Source organism: Myotis nattereri, assembly GCF_964212035.1.
Source record: "Myotis nattereri genome assembly, chromosome: 2".
Classification (NCBI taxonomy): domain Eukaryota; kingdom Metazoa; phylum Chordata; class Mammalia; order Chiroptera; family Vespertilionidae; genus Myotis; species Myotis nattereri.
In genome coordinates, this window is record NC_138076.1 from 185,843,305 (window position 1) to 185,858,259 (window position 14,955).

The 14,955-nt window shown below is 41.1% G+C and overlaps 1 protein-coding gene across 1 annotated transcript in view; it reads right to left on the reverse strand.

Moving 5' to 3' along the window:
- AEBP2 (AE binding protein 2) overlaps positions 1-14,955 on the reverse strand; it is a 58,222-nt gene that overhangs the window by 33,420 nt on the left and 9,847 nt on the right. Inside the window, exon 2 of the mRNA XM_081084242.1 lies at positions 5,249-5,456. Within this exon, the coding sequence (XP_080940368.1) occupies positions 5,249-5,456 (208 nt within the window). The remainder of the gene's footprint in view (positions 1-5,248; positions 5,457-14,955) is intronic.

Consider the following 14,955-nt stretch of genomic DNA (forward strand, 5'->3'; position numbering starts at 1 on the left):
AAAAAAAAATATTTTTTTTTTAATGAAATCTCCTTTCTGTGGTCAAAATAACATTTTTCTTGCCCTGGCCAGTTTTCTGTGGTTAGAGCATCCACATGCTGGATTCCCGTCAAGGGCACCTACCTCGGTTGCAGGTTAGATCCCCATCCCTGACCCTGGTCAGGGCTCATGCAAGAGGCAACCAATTGATATCTCTCCCCCTCTCTCTCTCTCTCTCTCTCTCTTCCTCCTTCCCTCCCTCCCTTCCACTCTCTAAAAAAGAAAAAAGAAATTCTCAGGTAAGGATTTATACACATATACGCGCGCGTGCGAGCGCGCGCGCGCACACACGCGCACACACACACACACACATACACACATATGCGCTAGAGGCCCAGCGCATGAAATTCATGCACCTGGGGGGCGGGGAGAGGGATCCCTCAGCCTGGCCTGTGCCTTCTTGCACTCTGGGAGCCCTTAGGGAATGTCTGTCTGACAGCTTAGGCCCATTCCCCGTGGGGAGCAGGCCTAAGCCAGCAGTCAAACATCCTTAGCGCTGCAGCAAATGCAGGAGAGGTTCCCGCCACCACCACTATGCTCGCCAGCCATGAACCCGGCTTCTGGCTGAGCAGCGATTCCCCTGTTGGAGCGCACTGACCACCAGGGGCAGCTCCTGCATTGAGCGTCTGCCCCCTGGTGGTCAGTGCACCTCCTAGGGACCAGTCCTTCTGCCATTCTGTCGATTTGCATATTAGCCTTTTATTATATAGGACTAGAGGCCCGGTGCACAAAAATGTGTGCACTCGGGTGGGTCCCTCAGCCCGGCCTGTGCCCTCTCGCAGTCTGGGGCCCCTCGGGGGCCCCTTCCCCTGGCTGCTGGCACCAGTTTTCCTCCGGTGCCCGGAACCCAGGCCTTTGCTCTTCGCCAGGAGGGGCCGGCGCGGCAGGCGAGGGGCTTAGCTCCTCGCTGCTCGCCGCGTGCGGGCCCCGGGGGCGTGGCGGAGGCCGGTGCAGCGGGCTTCCCTCTTTGCTCTTTGCTCGCCATGCCGGCCTTCGCTCGCTGCTCCTGCCCAGGGCCAGCCAGCTTCACTCCATTGCTTGGCGCCTATGTATGCAAATTAACCGCCATCTTTGTTGGTGGTTAATTTGCATATCACCCTGATTAGCCAATGGGAAGCGCAGCGAAGGTACGGTCAATTACCCTTTTTGCCTTTTATTAGATAGGATGTTTTATATATTTTATGCATATATATATTATGTTATATTATATAATATATATAATAAGATTACTCTTAAAATTAGCCAGAGGATCATTATTTGTAACAAAGTAATTTTATGAGTAAGGATTCAAGAAATGACATAGGGGTTTTCATTTCAACAAATTTATACTTATTATAGAAATTAACAAGATTTCATGTCTAGCTCTATAATATCAATAAGGTACATGTATCCCTAGCTGGTTTGGCTCAGTGGATAAAGCATCAGCCTGCAGACTGGAGGGTCCCAGGTTTGATTCCCACTAAGGGCACGTGTCCCGGTTGTGGGCTCAATCCCCAGGAGGGGGCATGCAGGAGGCAGCCAATCAATGATTCTCTCTCATCATAGGAGTTTCTATCTCTCTCTCCCTCTCCCTTTCTGAAATTAATAAAAATATATATATTAAAAAATAAATAAGGTGCATGTAGTTGCAGTGACTACATGATACATTCAATCTATAAGTCATATTTTTTCTACAAATCTGTAAAGAGCTGAAAACATTCTCATAAGGCTGTGTGCCAACTCAACTTGTAAAATCCAAGACTTAGAAATGTGAAATTCTTCCACATTTACTAAGAGAAACCCAGAGATCTTCTACATAGCTCGGAATCCTTTACATAGCTGCTAAGTCAAGTTACTAAAAAACATCATGCCATGGCTCAAAAGACTACTGTAGTGATATATACCAAGTGACATCAAGCACTGTCTCGCAAAAGGCAACTCAGTAATGACTAGGAAATCAACTTGGTTAAGAAAATTCTCAGCCCGGCCAGCATGACTCAGTGGTTGAGTGTCGACCTATGAACCAGTTCATGATTCGATTCCTGGTCAGGGCACATGCCCTGGTTGTGGGCTCAATCCCAAGTTTAGGGCTTGCAAGAGGAAGCCAATCAAAGATTCTCTCTCTCTCTCTCTCTCTCTCTCTCTCTCTCTCTCTCTCTCTCTCCCCCTTCTTTCCTGATATTAATAAAAAAAAAAAATTTTTTTTTAAAAAAAAGGAAAATTCTCACCAAAAACCTGATTGGAGAGGGGCAGGTATGGTGGGGAGAAACATGTTACCAAAGTTGCCTAACCAGTGAAAAACCACAGGATGAACACAGTTTATTCATACACCATCTGGTATCTACCCAGACACCATATATATTAAATCTAATAAGATAAATGTTTACTCATCAAGCTTGAGTATTCAAAAGACTGCTAACACATTACAACATATGGTGACAACAGCAAATACTTCTTAAAAGAAGTTTTTAAATGTAATACCACGGGTAAATATGTTAGGGGTGCTTATATGATTATATTTTTTTTGATTAAAGATCAGCAATAGAATCTAATCCTATCTAATAAAAGAGAAACATGGTAATTAGCGTACGTCTGCTACCCTTCCCATTGGCTAATCAGGGCAATATGCAAATTAACTGTCAGCCAAGATGGCAGCCGGCAGCCAGGCAGCTTGAAACTAACATGAGACTTGCTGGCTTCAGTGACAGAGGAAACCAACCTCCGCACCTGCCTTGCTGGCCTCTGAGCTTGCAGTTTGAAACATAGTTACAAATATAGAAGCTAAACAAAACCCCAGAAACCTGCTTTCAGCAAGCCAGGATCTCAGAGGTGGAGTTGATACAGTGTTTCGATTATAGAACACAAACAAACCAGATACCTGCTTTCAGCAGCAGAGGCCTCAGAGCTGAAGTCAGAGCGAAAGCTGGCCCAGAATTTAAAAAAAAAAGAAAAAAAGGAGTGGTTGGGAGCTTCAGTCACCCACCAGCCTGAAAACAGCCCTCAGCCCCTCACCCAGATCGGCCAGGCACCCCAGTGGTGACCCCCACCCTGAAGGGTATGTTACCAGCTGCAAACAGCCATCATTCCCTCACCCAGGCTGGCCAGGCACCCCAGTGGGGACCCCCACCCTGAAGGGTGTGTGACCAGCTGCAAACAGCCATCATCCCCTCACCCAGGCTGGCCAGGCACCCCAGTGGGGACCCCCACCCTGATCCAGGACACCCTTCAGGGCAAACCAGCCAGCCCCCACCCATGCACCAGGCCTCTATACTATATAGTAAAAGGGTAATATGCCTCCCAGCACCAGGATCAACGGAGCCACGAAGCCTCCTGGCACCGGGATCAGCGTGACAGGGGGCAGCGCCCAAACCCCCTGATCGCCCTGCGGCTCTGTGTGTGACAGGAGGCGGGGCCACAACCTCCCTATCCGCCCTGCTCTGTTCGTGACAGGGGAAGGCGCCCCAACCCCCTGATCGGCCCTGTTCTGTGTGTGACAGGGTACGGAGCCCCAACCCCCCCACCACCACCACGGGCCCTGCTCTGTGTGTGACGGGGTAGAGCCATAACCTCCCCATCGGCCCTGCCCTGAGTGTGAGGGTGGTGGCGCCCCAACCCCCTGATTGGCCCTGTTCTGTGCGTGACAGGGGGGACCTCCCCAACCCCCTGATGGACCCTGCTCAGTGCGTGACAGGGTACGGAGCCCAACCCCCCTGATGGGCCCTGCTCTGTGCGGGACAGGGGATGGCACTGCAACCTCCCCATCAACCCTGCCTTGAGTGTGACAGGGGACAGTGCCCCAACCCCCCAACCGGCCCTACCCTGAGCGTGACTGAGGGCGGCATCGCAACCTCCCGATCCGCCCTGCTCTGTGCATGACAGGGGGCAGCGCCCCAACTCCCCAATCGGCCCTGCTCTGACCCCGACCAGTGGCTGCACCTAGGGATTGGGCCTGCCCTCTGCCACCCGGGAGCAGGCCTAAGCCAGCAGGTCGTTATCTCCGGAGGGTTCCCAGACTGCAAGCGGGCACAGGCCGGGCTGACCCCCCCCCCCCCGCTCCCCCCTCCCCACCCTGAGTGCACAAATTTTTGTGCATCGGGCCTCTAGGTATCAATATAATCTTGGAAACAGCTGCATACTCACTTAAACCCTAATGATTTTAACCATTTTAGTATAAGTATATCTCAACAGTGATGGCAGGGTGATGGAAAATGTGTGGCCTAATAAACTATCAGTATTTACAATGTAACATTAATTCCTAGAAAATGTACTAAACATGGTACTTATTCAAGACAAACCTAGATAAAGCTGAAAATAGTATAAATAGAAATATAATATAATAATATTATATTATATTATATCATAATATTTTAAAGATTTTGCTCCATTCCACTTTGACTAACCTAATTAGCTCAGCTCTTTATTTACTATCCAATAAAATTATCAGAACTGCCCTACCCGGTTTGGTTCAGTGGATAGAGCATCGGCCGGCGAACTGAAAGGTTCCAGGTTCAATTCAGGTCAAGGGTACGTGCCTGGACTGTGGGCTCGATCTCCGGGAGGAACTTGCAGAAGGCAGCCGATCCATGATTCTCTCTCATCATGGATGTTTCTATCTCTCTCTCCCTCATCCTTCCTCTCTGAAATCAATATATATTAAAAAAAAAAAAAAAACTATAAGAACTGACAAAATGTATAAATGTATTCCTGAAAGAATGTAAGTCAGTACTGACTAATCAGAAGTTTTCATCTAAATCAGCTCTTATAAGACCTGGGAAAAGATAATCAGTTTTCATTTGCAAATAGTAAATGCAGATTTTCATTTAATAGGATTGTATACACTAATCCTGATACCAATGGTCTCTCCAGTTAATTTCAGCATCAGGGATAATTCAGAACCACCCTAACAGAAATCGTAAACAGTGTCAATTCCTAAATGTCCTCAACTGAAAACATCAGAACTTTGGAATACACTGTATTCATTTATAATATTCCGACTATACTTTAGAAAGTCTAATATACCTAAGAGCAAATCAAAGACAACATCATATGTTCTATTTAATTTGATTGCATCAAGTGGAAATTTGCAAATAAAAGGTAGAAAAAAATTTTTGAAAAAATAAAGCCTGTATAAAAACAATCCCAAATTACTTGGAGGGGGAAAAGCCTATCAATTATAAATTAATAAAACTAATGAACACAGGGAGTAAAAAAAAGAAATGACAAAACAAACCCCTCCTCGCTGACCATCTACATGTATGGAACGGATGTGATCTGCCAGATCTGGACTAGAGTTGAAGCAAGCCTGGCACTGGTCCCAACAACAATTATAGGCAATATTTTTGCTTGAAGAAGTAGTGCTTCCTTGTCCATTCATCATTGCTGGAGTTGAACGCCCACTGGAAATTGTGCTGTCTACATCCATTATAGTACTGCTTATGCTACAAAAGAAGAAAAAAGGCTGTGTTATTCCTAGAAATTCACTAACATGAATATGATCTTATAAATATTTAATTACGGTTACCATTTGATATTCTGCCCCATACAAAGCATACTACCCGTATTTTCCGTTAGAAAGTAACAAATAACTTCCTTGAGATTATATAGTTGGCAATAAAGTACAAATCAAAGTGCAAAAAAAAAAAAAAAAATGCTACTACCTCAAAACCAGGTATGCATGGGGTAATTTAAGCAACTTTTGACAGTCATGAACTCCCCAATACTATCCACTACAAAAAACAAACCAAACACACACACACACACACACACACACACACACACACACACACACACATACATATGCACACAGGTCACCACTTTTCATCCCTCCCATAGTTCTAAGCAAAATGGAGGAATAAATAGTTTCCAGCTATACGTATATCAGAATCAAAAGATTATCTTTACAATTTTGCAAACCACTAGATGACCCGACATCCTTGTGTCTTTATTAATCTAAGAATATAACTGCCATCACATCCTACCTCTTTCCATCTCAAATAGTTGGGAAATTAGGCTGTATTTTCCCTTTTAAATAAAAAAGCAGAAGAGAGAAAACTGGGTGCAACAAATTTCTCTGATTTTACCCAAAGTCCAAATAAAATGTCTTTTAATCTAATCTAAAACAATTGAAAATGCCCATCAATCCCCTTTACTTTTTATTTACTAAACAAAGTATGACATGTTAGTAACCGTTTTATTTACCAAAAATTCTATTAGTAATAAACGTTATTGAGTAATTTTAAGTACTTAAAATTTCACATCTTAAGAAATGTAACACAATTTCTCCTTCATTTTAAAAGCAAATCACTTTTTAAAAAAAATATCTTCCCAACAGAACTACATGGAAGTAGTTTCAATTACAGAACAGTCAATGGAAATTTTCAGACTAAACCCATCAAAAGCTATCTATAGCAGTTTGCAATGTAGTACCAGTAAATTATAAAAACTGTATTATATTAATGGGTATGCTTCCCTACCCCAAGTTTTTATTACAGAAAATTTCAGACACAAAAAAAATGTATCTCAGTCTGATACTGGCTATATGTAATTTGTTTTTCTCAATCATCTGCAAGTTGCAAACATACTTCAATCACAATTATTTCAGCACACATTCTTCTAAAATGAAAAACATTCACTAATACCATTTCAACCTTATTTGCTCACACCTAAGAATTAAACTGAATTTGAACCTATTTAGTAAGCTTAATGATTTGTGTCTAACAACAAATGCACCCCAAGAACTAGCAAAAATATTCTTCCATGATGCTTCAGTTACAAAAATAGTCTTATCCTGGCCGGTGTGGCTCAGTGGTTGTGCATCGACCATGATCAGGGTTCAATTCCCAGTCGGGGCACATGCCTGGGTTGTGGGCTCAATCCCCAGTAGGAGTGTGCAGGAGGCAGCCAATCAATGATTCTCTCTCACATTGATGTTTCTATCTCTCTCTCCCTTCCTCTCTGAAATCAATAAAAATGTATTTTTAAAAAAATACTCCTTCCTTTTCCACTACATATCTGTATGAGGCCAGATTTTCATCACAAAGTTCAACCAAACTAATTCATTTCAAGAGGCACGGATGAGAACTAGCTGTTAAGCCAGACATTAAAGACATTAAAAATAAAACAATGTCACTTCTATTTCTTTAACTGGAAAAGTTATTTTACATTTTAAAAAATACTCTTTAGGCTCTGGCTGGTGTGGTTCAGTGGATGGAGCACTGGCCCCCGCACCAAAGGGTGGAGGATTCCATTCCCGGTCAATAGCATGTCCCAGGGTTGCAGGTTTGATCCCTGGTCCACTTGGGGCACATGGAGGAGACAATCAATCACTGTGTCTCTCTCACATCAATGTTTCTCTCTCCCCCAACCCTTTCTTTCCATTCTCTCTAAAAATCAATGGAAAAAATGTCCTTGGGTGAGGATTAACAAAAAAAATAAAACAAAAACTCTGTATTCTTCAGTAACTTTTTTAACATTTTTTACTGATATAGAATTCATATTACTCAATATTTAAGAAAGCAAAAGAGTCCTTAAGAGCAAATGTTTGAGAAACACTGATCTAGAGTATGTATCAGGAGTAGGGAATGTCCGGCCCAAGGGTCTTATAATCAATTGATCTAGCCCTGCCAAAAATACAGCAGGCTAATTTCTTAAGTTGATAATTTTGTATGGTCCTCGAATGATGTTATAAACATCCAAATGACCCTTGGCAGAAAAAAGGTTCCCTACCCCTGGTATATAGGGAGGAAAGCTTAAATGTCTCTGGAATGGAAAGAGTATGTTTGTGACCTGGAATATTTTTATTTTATTCTTAGGTTAATTGTTGAATTTAAAATTCATCCTGAGGTCACATGGATAGGGACAGCTTTATTTGCAGTCTTCTTTTCAGCTATCTGTGAGGAAATTCATTTGTGTTGTGGATTTTTCTGGCCAACTTTGGGTCCTTCTCTTTTCCCCCCTGCTCTGAAATGATTTCTAAGCTACTAAAATGTCTAACTTTAAAGATGAGTTGAGAACAGGGACCTGAAGAGGATATGGGTGCATAATTTGAAATCAAATATAACTTACTCTTGTCACAAACAAAAATTAAAATATAATGTCCAATTCCTATGAAGACTTTGATTAGTAAAGTTGCAGCTCTGCACTCGTGTTTCCCAACCATAATTTAGGCTTCCACATGTCCATTCATTTAAAATTAGTCTGCAGTCACATATTTTATGCTTTTCCCAATTAAACACTTTCCAAGAAGACTCACAAGTTAACTTGCTGCATGCTCTCCTCTCCTAGGGGAGTAGCCAGGTGGCTGGTTCCAAATTAAAGAGCTAACATGAAACAATATTAAGTTTTGTTGTTTAAGTTTGAGGGGCTGGTCACTTTTGCATTTGTGATATTAAGTAAAGATAATTAAGATAATTAAGTAATGGTGTCTTTCAAAACAAAATGTCTATACTAGAAATACTCTTTTATAGCTCTCCACCAGTACAACTAAAGTATAAATGGAGTCTGAAAGACAAGCTGTACGTATCTGCAAGTCACATTTTCATGACTTAAGCAGCCAAAACAGAATTAAGAAAACAATGATAAAACAAACCCTACTTCAAATTTAAATTCTTCTAAAAGCTTTACTGTTCTTGGTTGATTTTATAAAAAATGTTTTCAGCTTATAAAAATAAATACTGCCCTGGCCAGTGTGGCTCCGTTGGTTGAGCATCCTCCCATGCACCAAAAGGTCACGGCTAGATTCCCCTACAGGGCACATCGCCCCCCCCCCCGCCCCCCCAAGTTCGGCTCAATGCCCAGTAGGGAGTGCAGGAGGCAGTCAATTAATGTCTCTCACATCTTGTTTCGCTCTTTCTCCTCCCACCCTTCCTTCCTCTCTCCCTCAAATCAATAAAAACATTTAAATAAATAAATACTAATAAAATACTATATTAATATGTCTTTATGTATTGGGTTCCATATAAATATTCATTTGGAAAAAAAGTTTCATCCACTACTCAAAGTCTGTAAATTGTTTTTAGTTTACTTTCTCAACCATAGACCTCGAAATTGTCAAGTTACTAATTATGAAATGGATAGTACTTTCACACCAAAAAGTTAGAAACAACTGCGCTATCTTATACACAGAGTGACAGAAAGGATAAAATGTACCATAAACAAGGAATGTAGTAGGAAAACAGAACGAGCAAGGCATCTAACCACTTTTCTTCAGGATCTGGAAGTTAAAGAACGAGGTTCCACCAAAGAACCTACCTCCCTAATCTCTAATGGACCAGGCTGTTTTATTTTTGTTCAATCAATAAAAAACATAATCATTAGGAAGTCTTCAGTCCTAATTTGTATCTTAATTATTCTAAAACAAATATTCTATAAGTCTAATATTTTAAGACTGGAACATGGTCTTCCACACAGAATGAAGAAAAGTGGTATGAAAAAAAGGGACAGTAATTCCACTGGTCTAAGGAATATTTAGCAGAGTCAGAGCAAGTATTATAAACTTTATCTTTTTTTTTTTTAATATATTTTATTGATTTTTTACAGAGAGGAAGGGAGAGGGATAGAGAGTTAGAAACATCGTTGAGAGAGAAACATCGACCAGCTGCCTCCTGCACACTCCCCACTGGGGATGTGCCCGCAACCAAGGTACATGCCCTTGACCGGAATCGAACCCAGGACCCTTCAGTCCGTAGGCTGACGCTCCATCCACTGAGCCAAACCGGTCAGGGCTATAAACCTTATCTTTGTAATTGGTAACATGCTTTGGATAGAAATATACTATGTATAGTTTTCAAATTATTTATCAAATTGTAGGTAAACAAAACCACACACAGGAGTGCTAATCTAATCATATAGCAGAGTAAGCTAGCAGGCAATGTTTCATCTATCAAAAAAAAATTTTGCCACTCACTACTCAGAAGATTACTGTCTCTCCCACACTTATAATCAAAATTATTAAACGTTAAAATTCAAAACAGTGCAAAGCATTTAAGAGGATTTTATATTTTTGAAAAGTCTGAAGTTGTGTATCAGACATTATACAACTTTAAGAGTGAAAACACTTTGAGTTTTCCATACCATTCCCCACCCTCATTTGTTGGAATGAACAATTGTTTTGTGCCATGCTCCTTAATCTAGGCATTGACAGGGGGATTAAAAGCTAAAACTGAATCATTAAAAAAAACAGGCACTTCAAGAAAACTATAAACTGCCTGCCTGTTACATTTTGACTTCCTCTTAAGGAAAAAGAGGGATTATGTAATTCACTACATCAAAATGTATATCACAAATAATAATAAACTATTTAAATCTGACTTCCCATTCTTTATCATAACAGCTTACAATTTCCTGTATATCCTGCTTTTGTTCTATGTGCTGTGTTGTCAGACTGAAATATGGCTACAGCAATATTCATCCTCCCACATGCTCTTCTTACAACATGGCATCAAGAGTTGTGGGGGGTGGGGGCGGCTGGCATGGCTGTGATTCAGCGTTTACCTATGAACCAGGAGGTCACGGTTCGATTCCGGTCAAGGGTACCTGCCTGGGTGCGGGCTCAATCCCCAGTGTGGGGCATGCAGGAGGCAGCCAATCAATGATTCTCTCTCATCATTGATGTTTCTTTCTCTCTCTCCCTCTCTGAAATCAATAAAAATACATTTAAAAAAAAGAGAGATGGGGGGGGTCTATATTTGGGGGGAATTTATATTATCTCCCCTTGAATCAAAGCAGGTCAAAGACTACTGCAGAAGTTATGATACTACCAGACATCTTACAGCTAAGTCATAAAGGCAGTACAGCTTCAGCCTGGCTCTCTCTCGGAACACACAACTTGGGGGCGCTGAACTACCCTGTAAAGAAATCTGACTGCTCTGAAGACACCATGCAGAAGAGATCCTTGAAGAAAGTACACAGACCAAGGAATTTATATGCATATATGCATAACCCATAGATATAAATCAGCGGTCGCCAACCTTTCGGACCTCACGGACAACTGGTTGGCGACCGCTGATATAGACAATAGTACAGTGAAGGCCTGAGGAGGGGGCAGGCGTGAGGAGGAGGGAGTCAATGGGGGGAAAATGGGGGGAAATATAGTTGTAATACTTTCAACTATAAAGATAAATTTCAAAAGAGAGAGAGACACAGGGGAGCTCCAGCTGTTCTAGCGCCCAGCTATTTGAGTCTTCTCAGCCCAGGCACCACATATATGACAGGTACTTGAATGAGTTTTCTGTAAACTGCAGTCTCCAGCCTTTATGCTTCTCCAAGCTGACACCAAGTGGAATGACCTAACCAGGCTAAACCCTGCTCAGATAGAAGATTCATAAGCAAAATATCTGTTTTAAACCATTCAATGCTTGAGTTACTGTCATGTACTGAAACATGTATTAACTCATTTAATGCTTACAATAACCATACAAGGTAAGCACTATTAGTATCTTCATCTTACAGATTAGAGATTGAGACACAAAAATATGTGACTTGCCCAAAGTCACATAAGAACACTCACTAATGCCAAACAAATTCACTTGCTACATTTATAAATTTGGGTAAATTACTGATTAAAGAAATAATTAAATAGAGCCAATAATATACTTCAAAATAACTGTCACTCAAGTTTCATCTGGTATGCACACACCAGTTGTTTCTTTGCTTTGGTACATCTATGGCACACACAAACAAGGTATTGTTTGCATACAATTTGACTTATATGGGCAGATAGTTTTACTATCAAGATAAACTATTAAATACTAGAATCTGTGGCCTAGTGCATGGATTCATGCACACTGAAAGGAAATTTATTAGAAGGTGGCCAGCGGGGCAGGACTGGGCGAGACAGACCGGACACACCCTGGAGACAACCTCCCATGGTCCCTCCCCAGCTGCACGCACCTGGGGTAGCATCGCAGCTCGAAGGGCATCTGCGGAGTGAGCGGGGTCCCTCCTGCAGGTAGGGCCCCTCAGTCTGGCCTGCAGGGATTGGGCCGAAACCGGCTCTCTGACATCCCCCGAGGGGTCCCAGAGTGCGAGAGGGCACTCTGCAAAGTTGCTGTCATACAGGGTGTGGAACGCAAATGCAAGTGTGCAGTAAACCAGATTCGAGGCCAACAGTGCCCCAGCAACAACATAATCCACGGCCAAAGGTGGAATCGCAAGGTCTCGCAAGGACTTGGGCTCCCTCCTCTCTGGTTCCAGGGTGCATCATCCGAGAACCACCATTGCCAAGTCACCACAGCTCGGCAGCTCCTGCGTTAAGCATCTGCCCCCTGGTGGTCAGTGTGCGTCATACCTACCAGCCAATCACTTAGCCTTTTATATATATACACTAGAGGCCTGGTGCACGAAATTCATGCACAAGTAGGGTCCCTAGGCCTGGCCAGCAATCAGGGCCGATCGGGGCCTTCTTTCCCCTGGCTGGTAGCTGCCAGCCGGGGCTTTCCTTCATTCCACGCCGCCCCCTAGTGGTCATAGTGAGCAGTGGAACTCCTAGTCGGTCAAACTCCCAAGGGGACAATTTGCATATTAGCCTTTTATTATATATTGACTTGTAATTCCTACAAGTCAATTAGCTTCATAAAAAATTAATTCAGCCGAAACCGGTTTGGCTCAGTGGATAGAGCGTCAGCCTGTGGACTGAAGGGTCCCGGGTTCGATTCCGGTCAAGGGCATGTGCCTGGGTTGCGGGCACATCCCCAGTGGGAGATGTGCGGGAGGCAGCTGATCGATGTTTCTCTCTCATCGATGTTTCTAACTCTCTATCTCTCTCCCTTCCTCTCTGTAAAAAATCAATAAAATATATTTTAAAAAAAAAATTAATTCAAGCCCTAACCGGTTTGGCTCAGTGGATAGAGCATCGGCCTGCGGACTGAAGGGTCCCAGGATGTATTATAGAACTGTACACCTAAAACCTACACAATTTTATTAACCAATGTCACCCCAATAAATTCAATTAAAAAGTTAAATAAATAAAGCAACACTCCCTGAGGTAGAACTTGTCCCACATTTAGAACTAAAACAGATCTGAGCCTAACAATCTCAACATAAAATCCAACCCCAAAAATTCATCCCAGAGACAAAGGGGCAGTCATTTTAGTTTTTATTTATCAAGAACAAAAGTAACATGAAATTGGTCTTAAATGGGATTCAGGAATTTAGACCATGTTAGATTTCTATAAGGCCAACTCATTTTCCCTTCCAAATTACTATGGTGCTGTAGGCTTTTAGGTCTTTAAACTAGAAAACAATTTCTTTTAAAAGTAAAGAGAAGTGCCTATTTTATTACATGTGTTACATATACACAAGTCAATTTTCCCCAAGGCCCTTCCTACTCACCTAAGATGGAAGGAATTCTGCTTTCTTATGATCTGAACTGTACTAAGAGTCACATATAAACATCTCATTTGTAGTAAACTCCTAAACCTAAAGATATTCAAATAGTTTTTAGTAACAAATTTAAGTATGACCTTTTTTTTTGAAGTATGATTTTTAAGGCAAGTAAAATATGTCACAAGAGATAATCATCAAAATTAATTGGAGGCACACTACAAATTATTAGCTAAAACCAAGGTATTATTACTATTACTATAATTACAATCTATTATCACTATAATTTAAAAAGATAAAATGGATTTTTCTAATCAAGAAAAAAGACTATTCTCTGTCCCCACAATTATTTCTGTGACTAAAGAAAAAAGATTTTTCCCCAAGACCCAGCAGCATTCACTAAATTGGCCAAAAGGGACTTAATGTAACAATGATGAAATATAGCCTATGGAAAGCAAGTAGGTGGCATTCTTCTACCATCACTATGCACTGTGCACATTTTAAATTTGTTTCTCATCTCTAGTCTATTGCCCTTTAAGATACTCCACCCACATTTTTCATCATCCATTGAAAAATCATCATCTTTCTTTGCTTAAGAGATCAGCAAGCAACTATCTTAAAAAAGTAATACTAGAAACATTTTACTTCAACACAATTACAATATAAGGAGTTATCTTTTACCTTCTTTAAGTTTACAGAAAAATGGCTATATACGCCAAGAAGGTATGTTTAAAAAAATATGCTATGAGGACTTCCACCCATTTTATACAGAAGCAATCACATATTTAGTGTTTGAAGTTAGTGTTAGATCATAAAAATGTTTCTGACAAAAATGACTATACTAGTGCTCAATACCTCAAAAGATATGTTCGAATGACTGCCAACATGAACTGAAAGCACTAAAAAGTCTACTGCTGATTCATTCACTCTCAGTACTTTAACAAATATTTTTTTTTTAAATATATTTTATTGATTTTTTACAGAGAGAAAGGGAGAGAGATAGTTAGAAACATCGATGAGAGAGAAACATCGATCAGCTGCCTCCTGCACATCTCCTACTGGGGATGTGCCCGCAACCCAGGTACATGCCCTTGACCGGAATCGAACCTGGGACCTTTCAGTCTGCAGGCTGACGCTCTATCCACTGAGCCAAACCGGTTTCGGCAGCAAATATTTATAAAAATGGCAAAATTTTGTAATTTAGAAATGAATTAGCAAATGTATTTACTGAGAAATACTAATACCCTTCTAAAACGTGTTTTCTCAAATTGGTAAACACTTCATCTTTCTAGAAACTCAAAATATAAATGAAAACCAAAAAGCAAGTCAGGAACTTCAAAAAGTGTTAACAGAAATAAAATGTCAATAAAGAGCTTCTATTCCTTGTAAAACTGAATAACTACAACCCAAAAATTAACTTCTATATTTTAAAGTCTTAAAATGAACCTGGGCTAAATAATCTATGTATATATAAATATTACAAATGAAGGTTCAGAAATGTATATGAATTCTTTGCAAAAGAGAAAGGTTGAAAATTTAAATAGCCATTTATTTATATGATTTTAATTAGATTTCCAGTCAAGGTTGTTAAAACAGTCATATAGACAGTACAGTAGC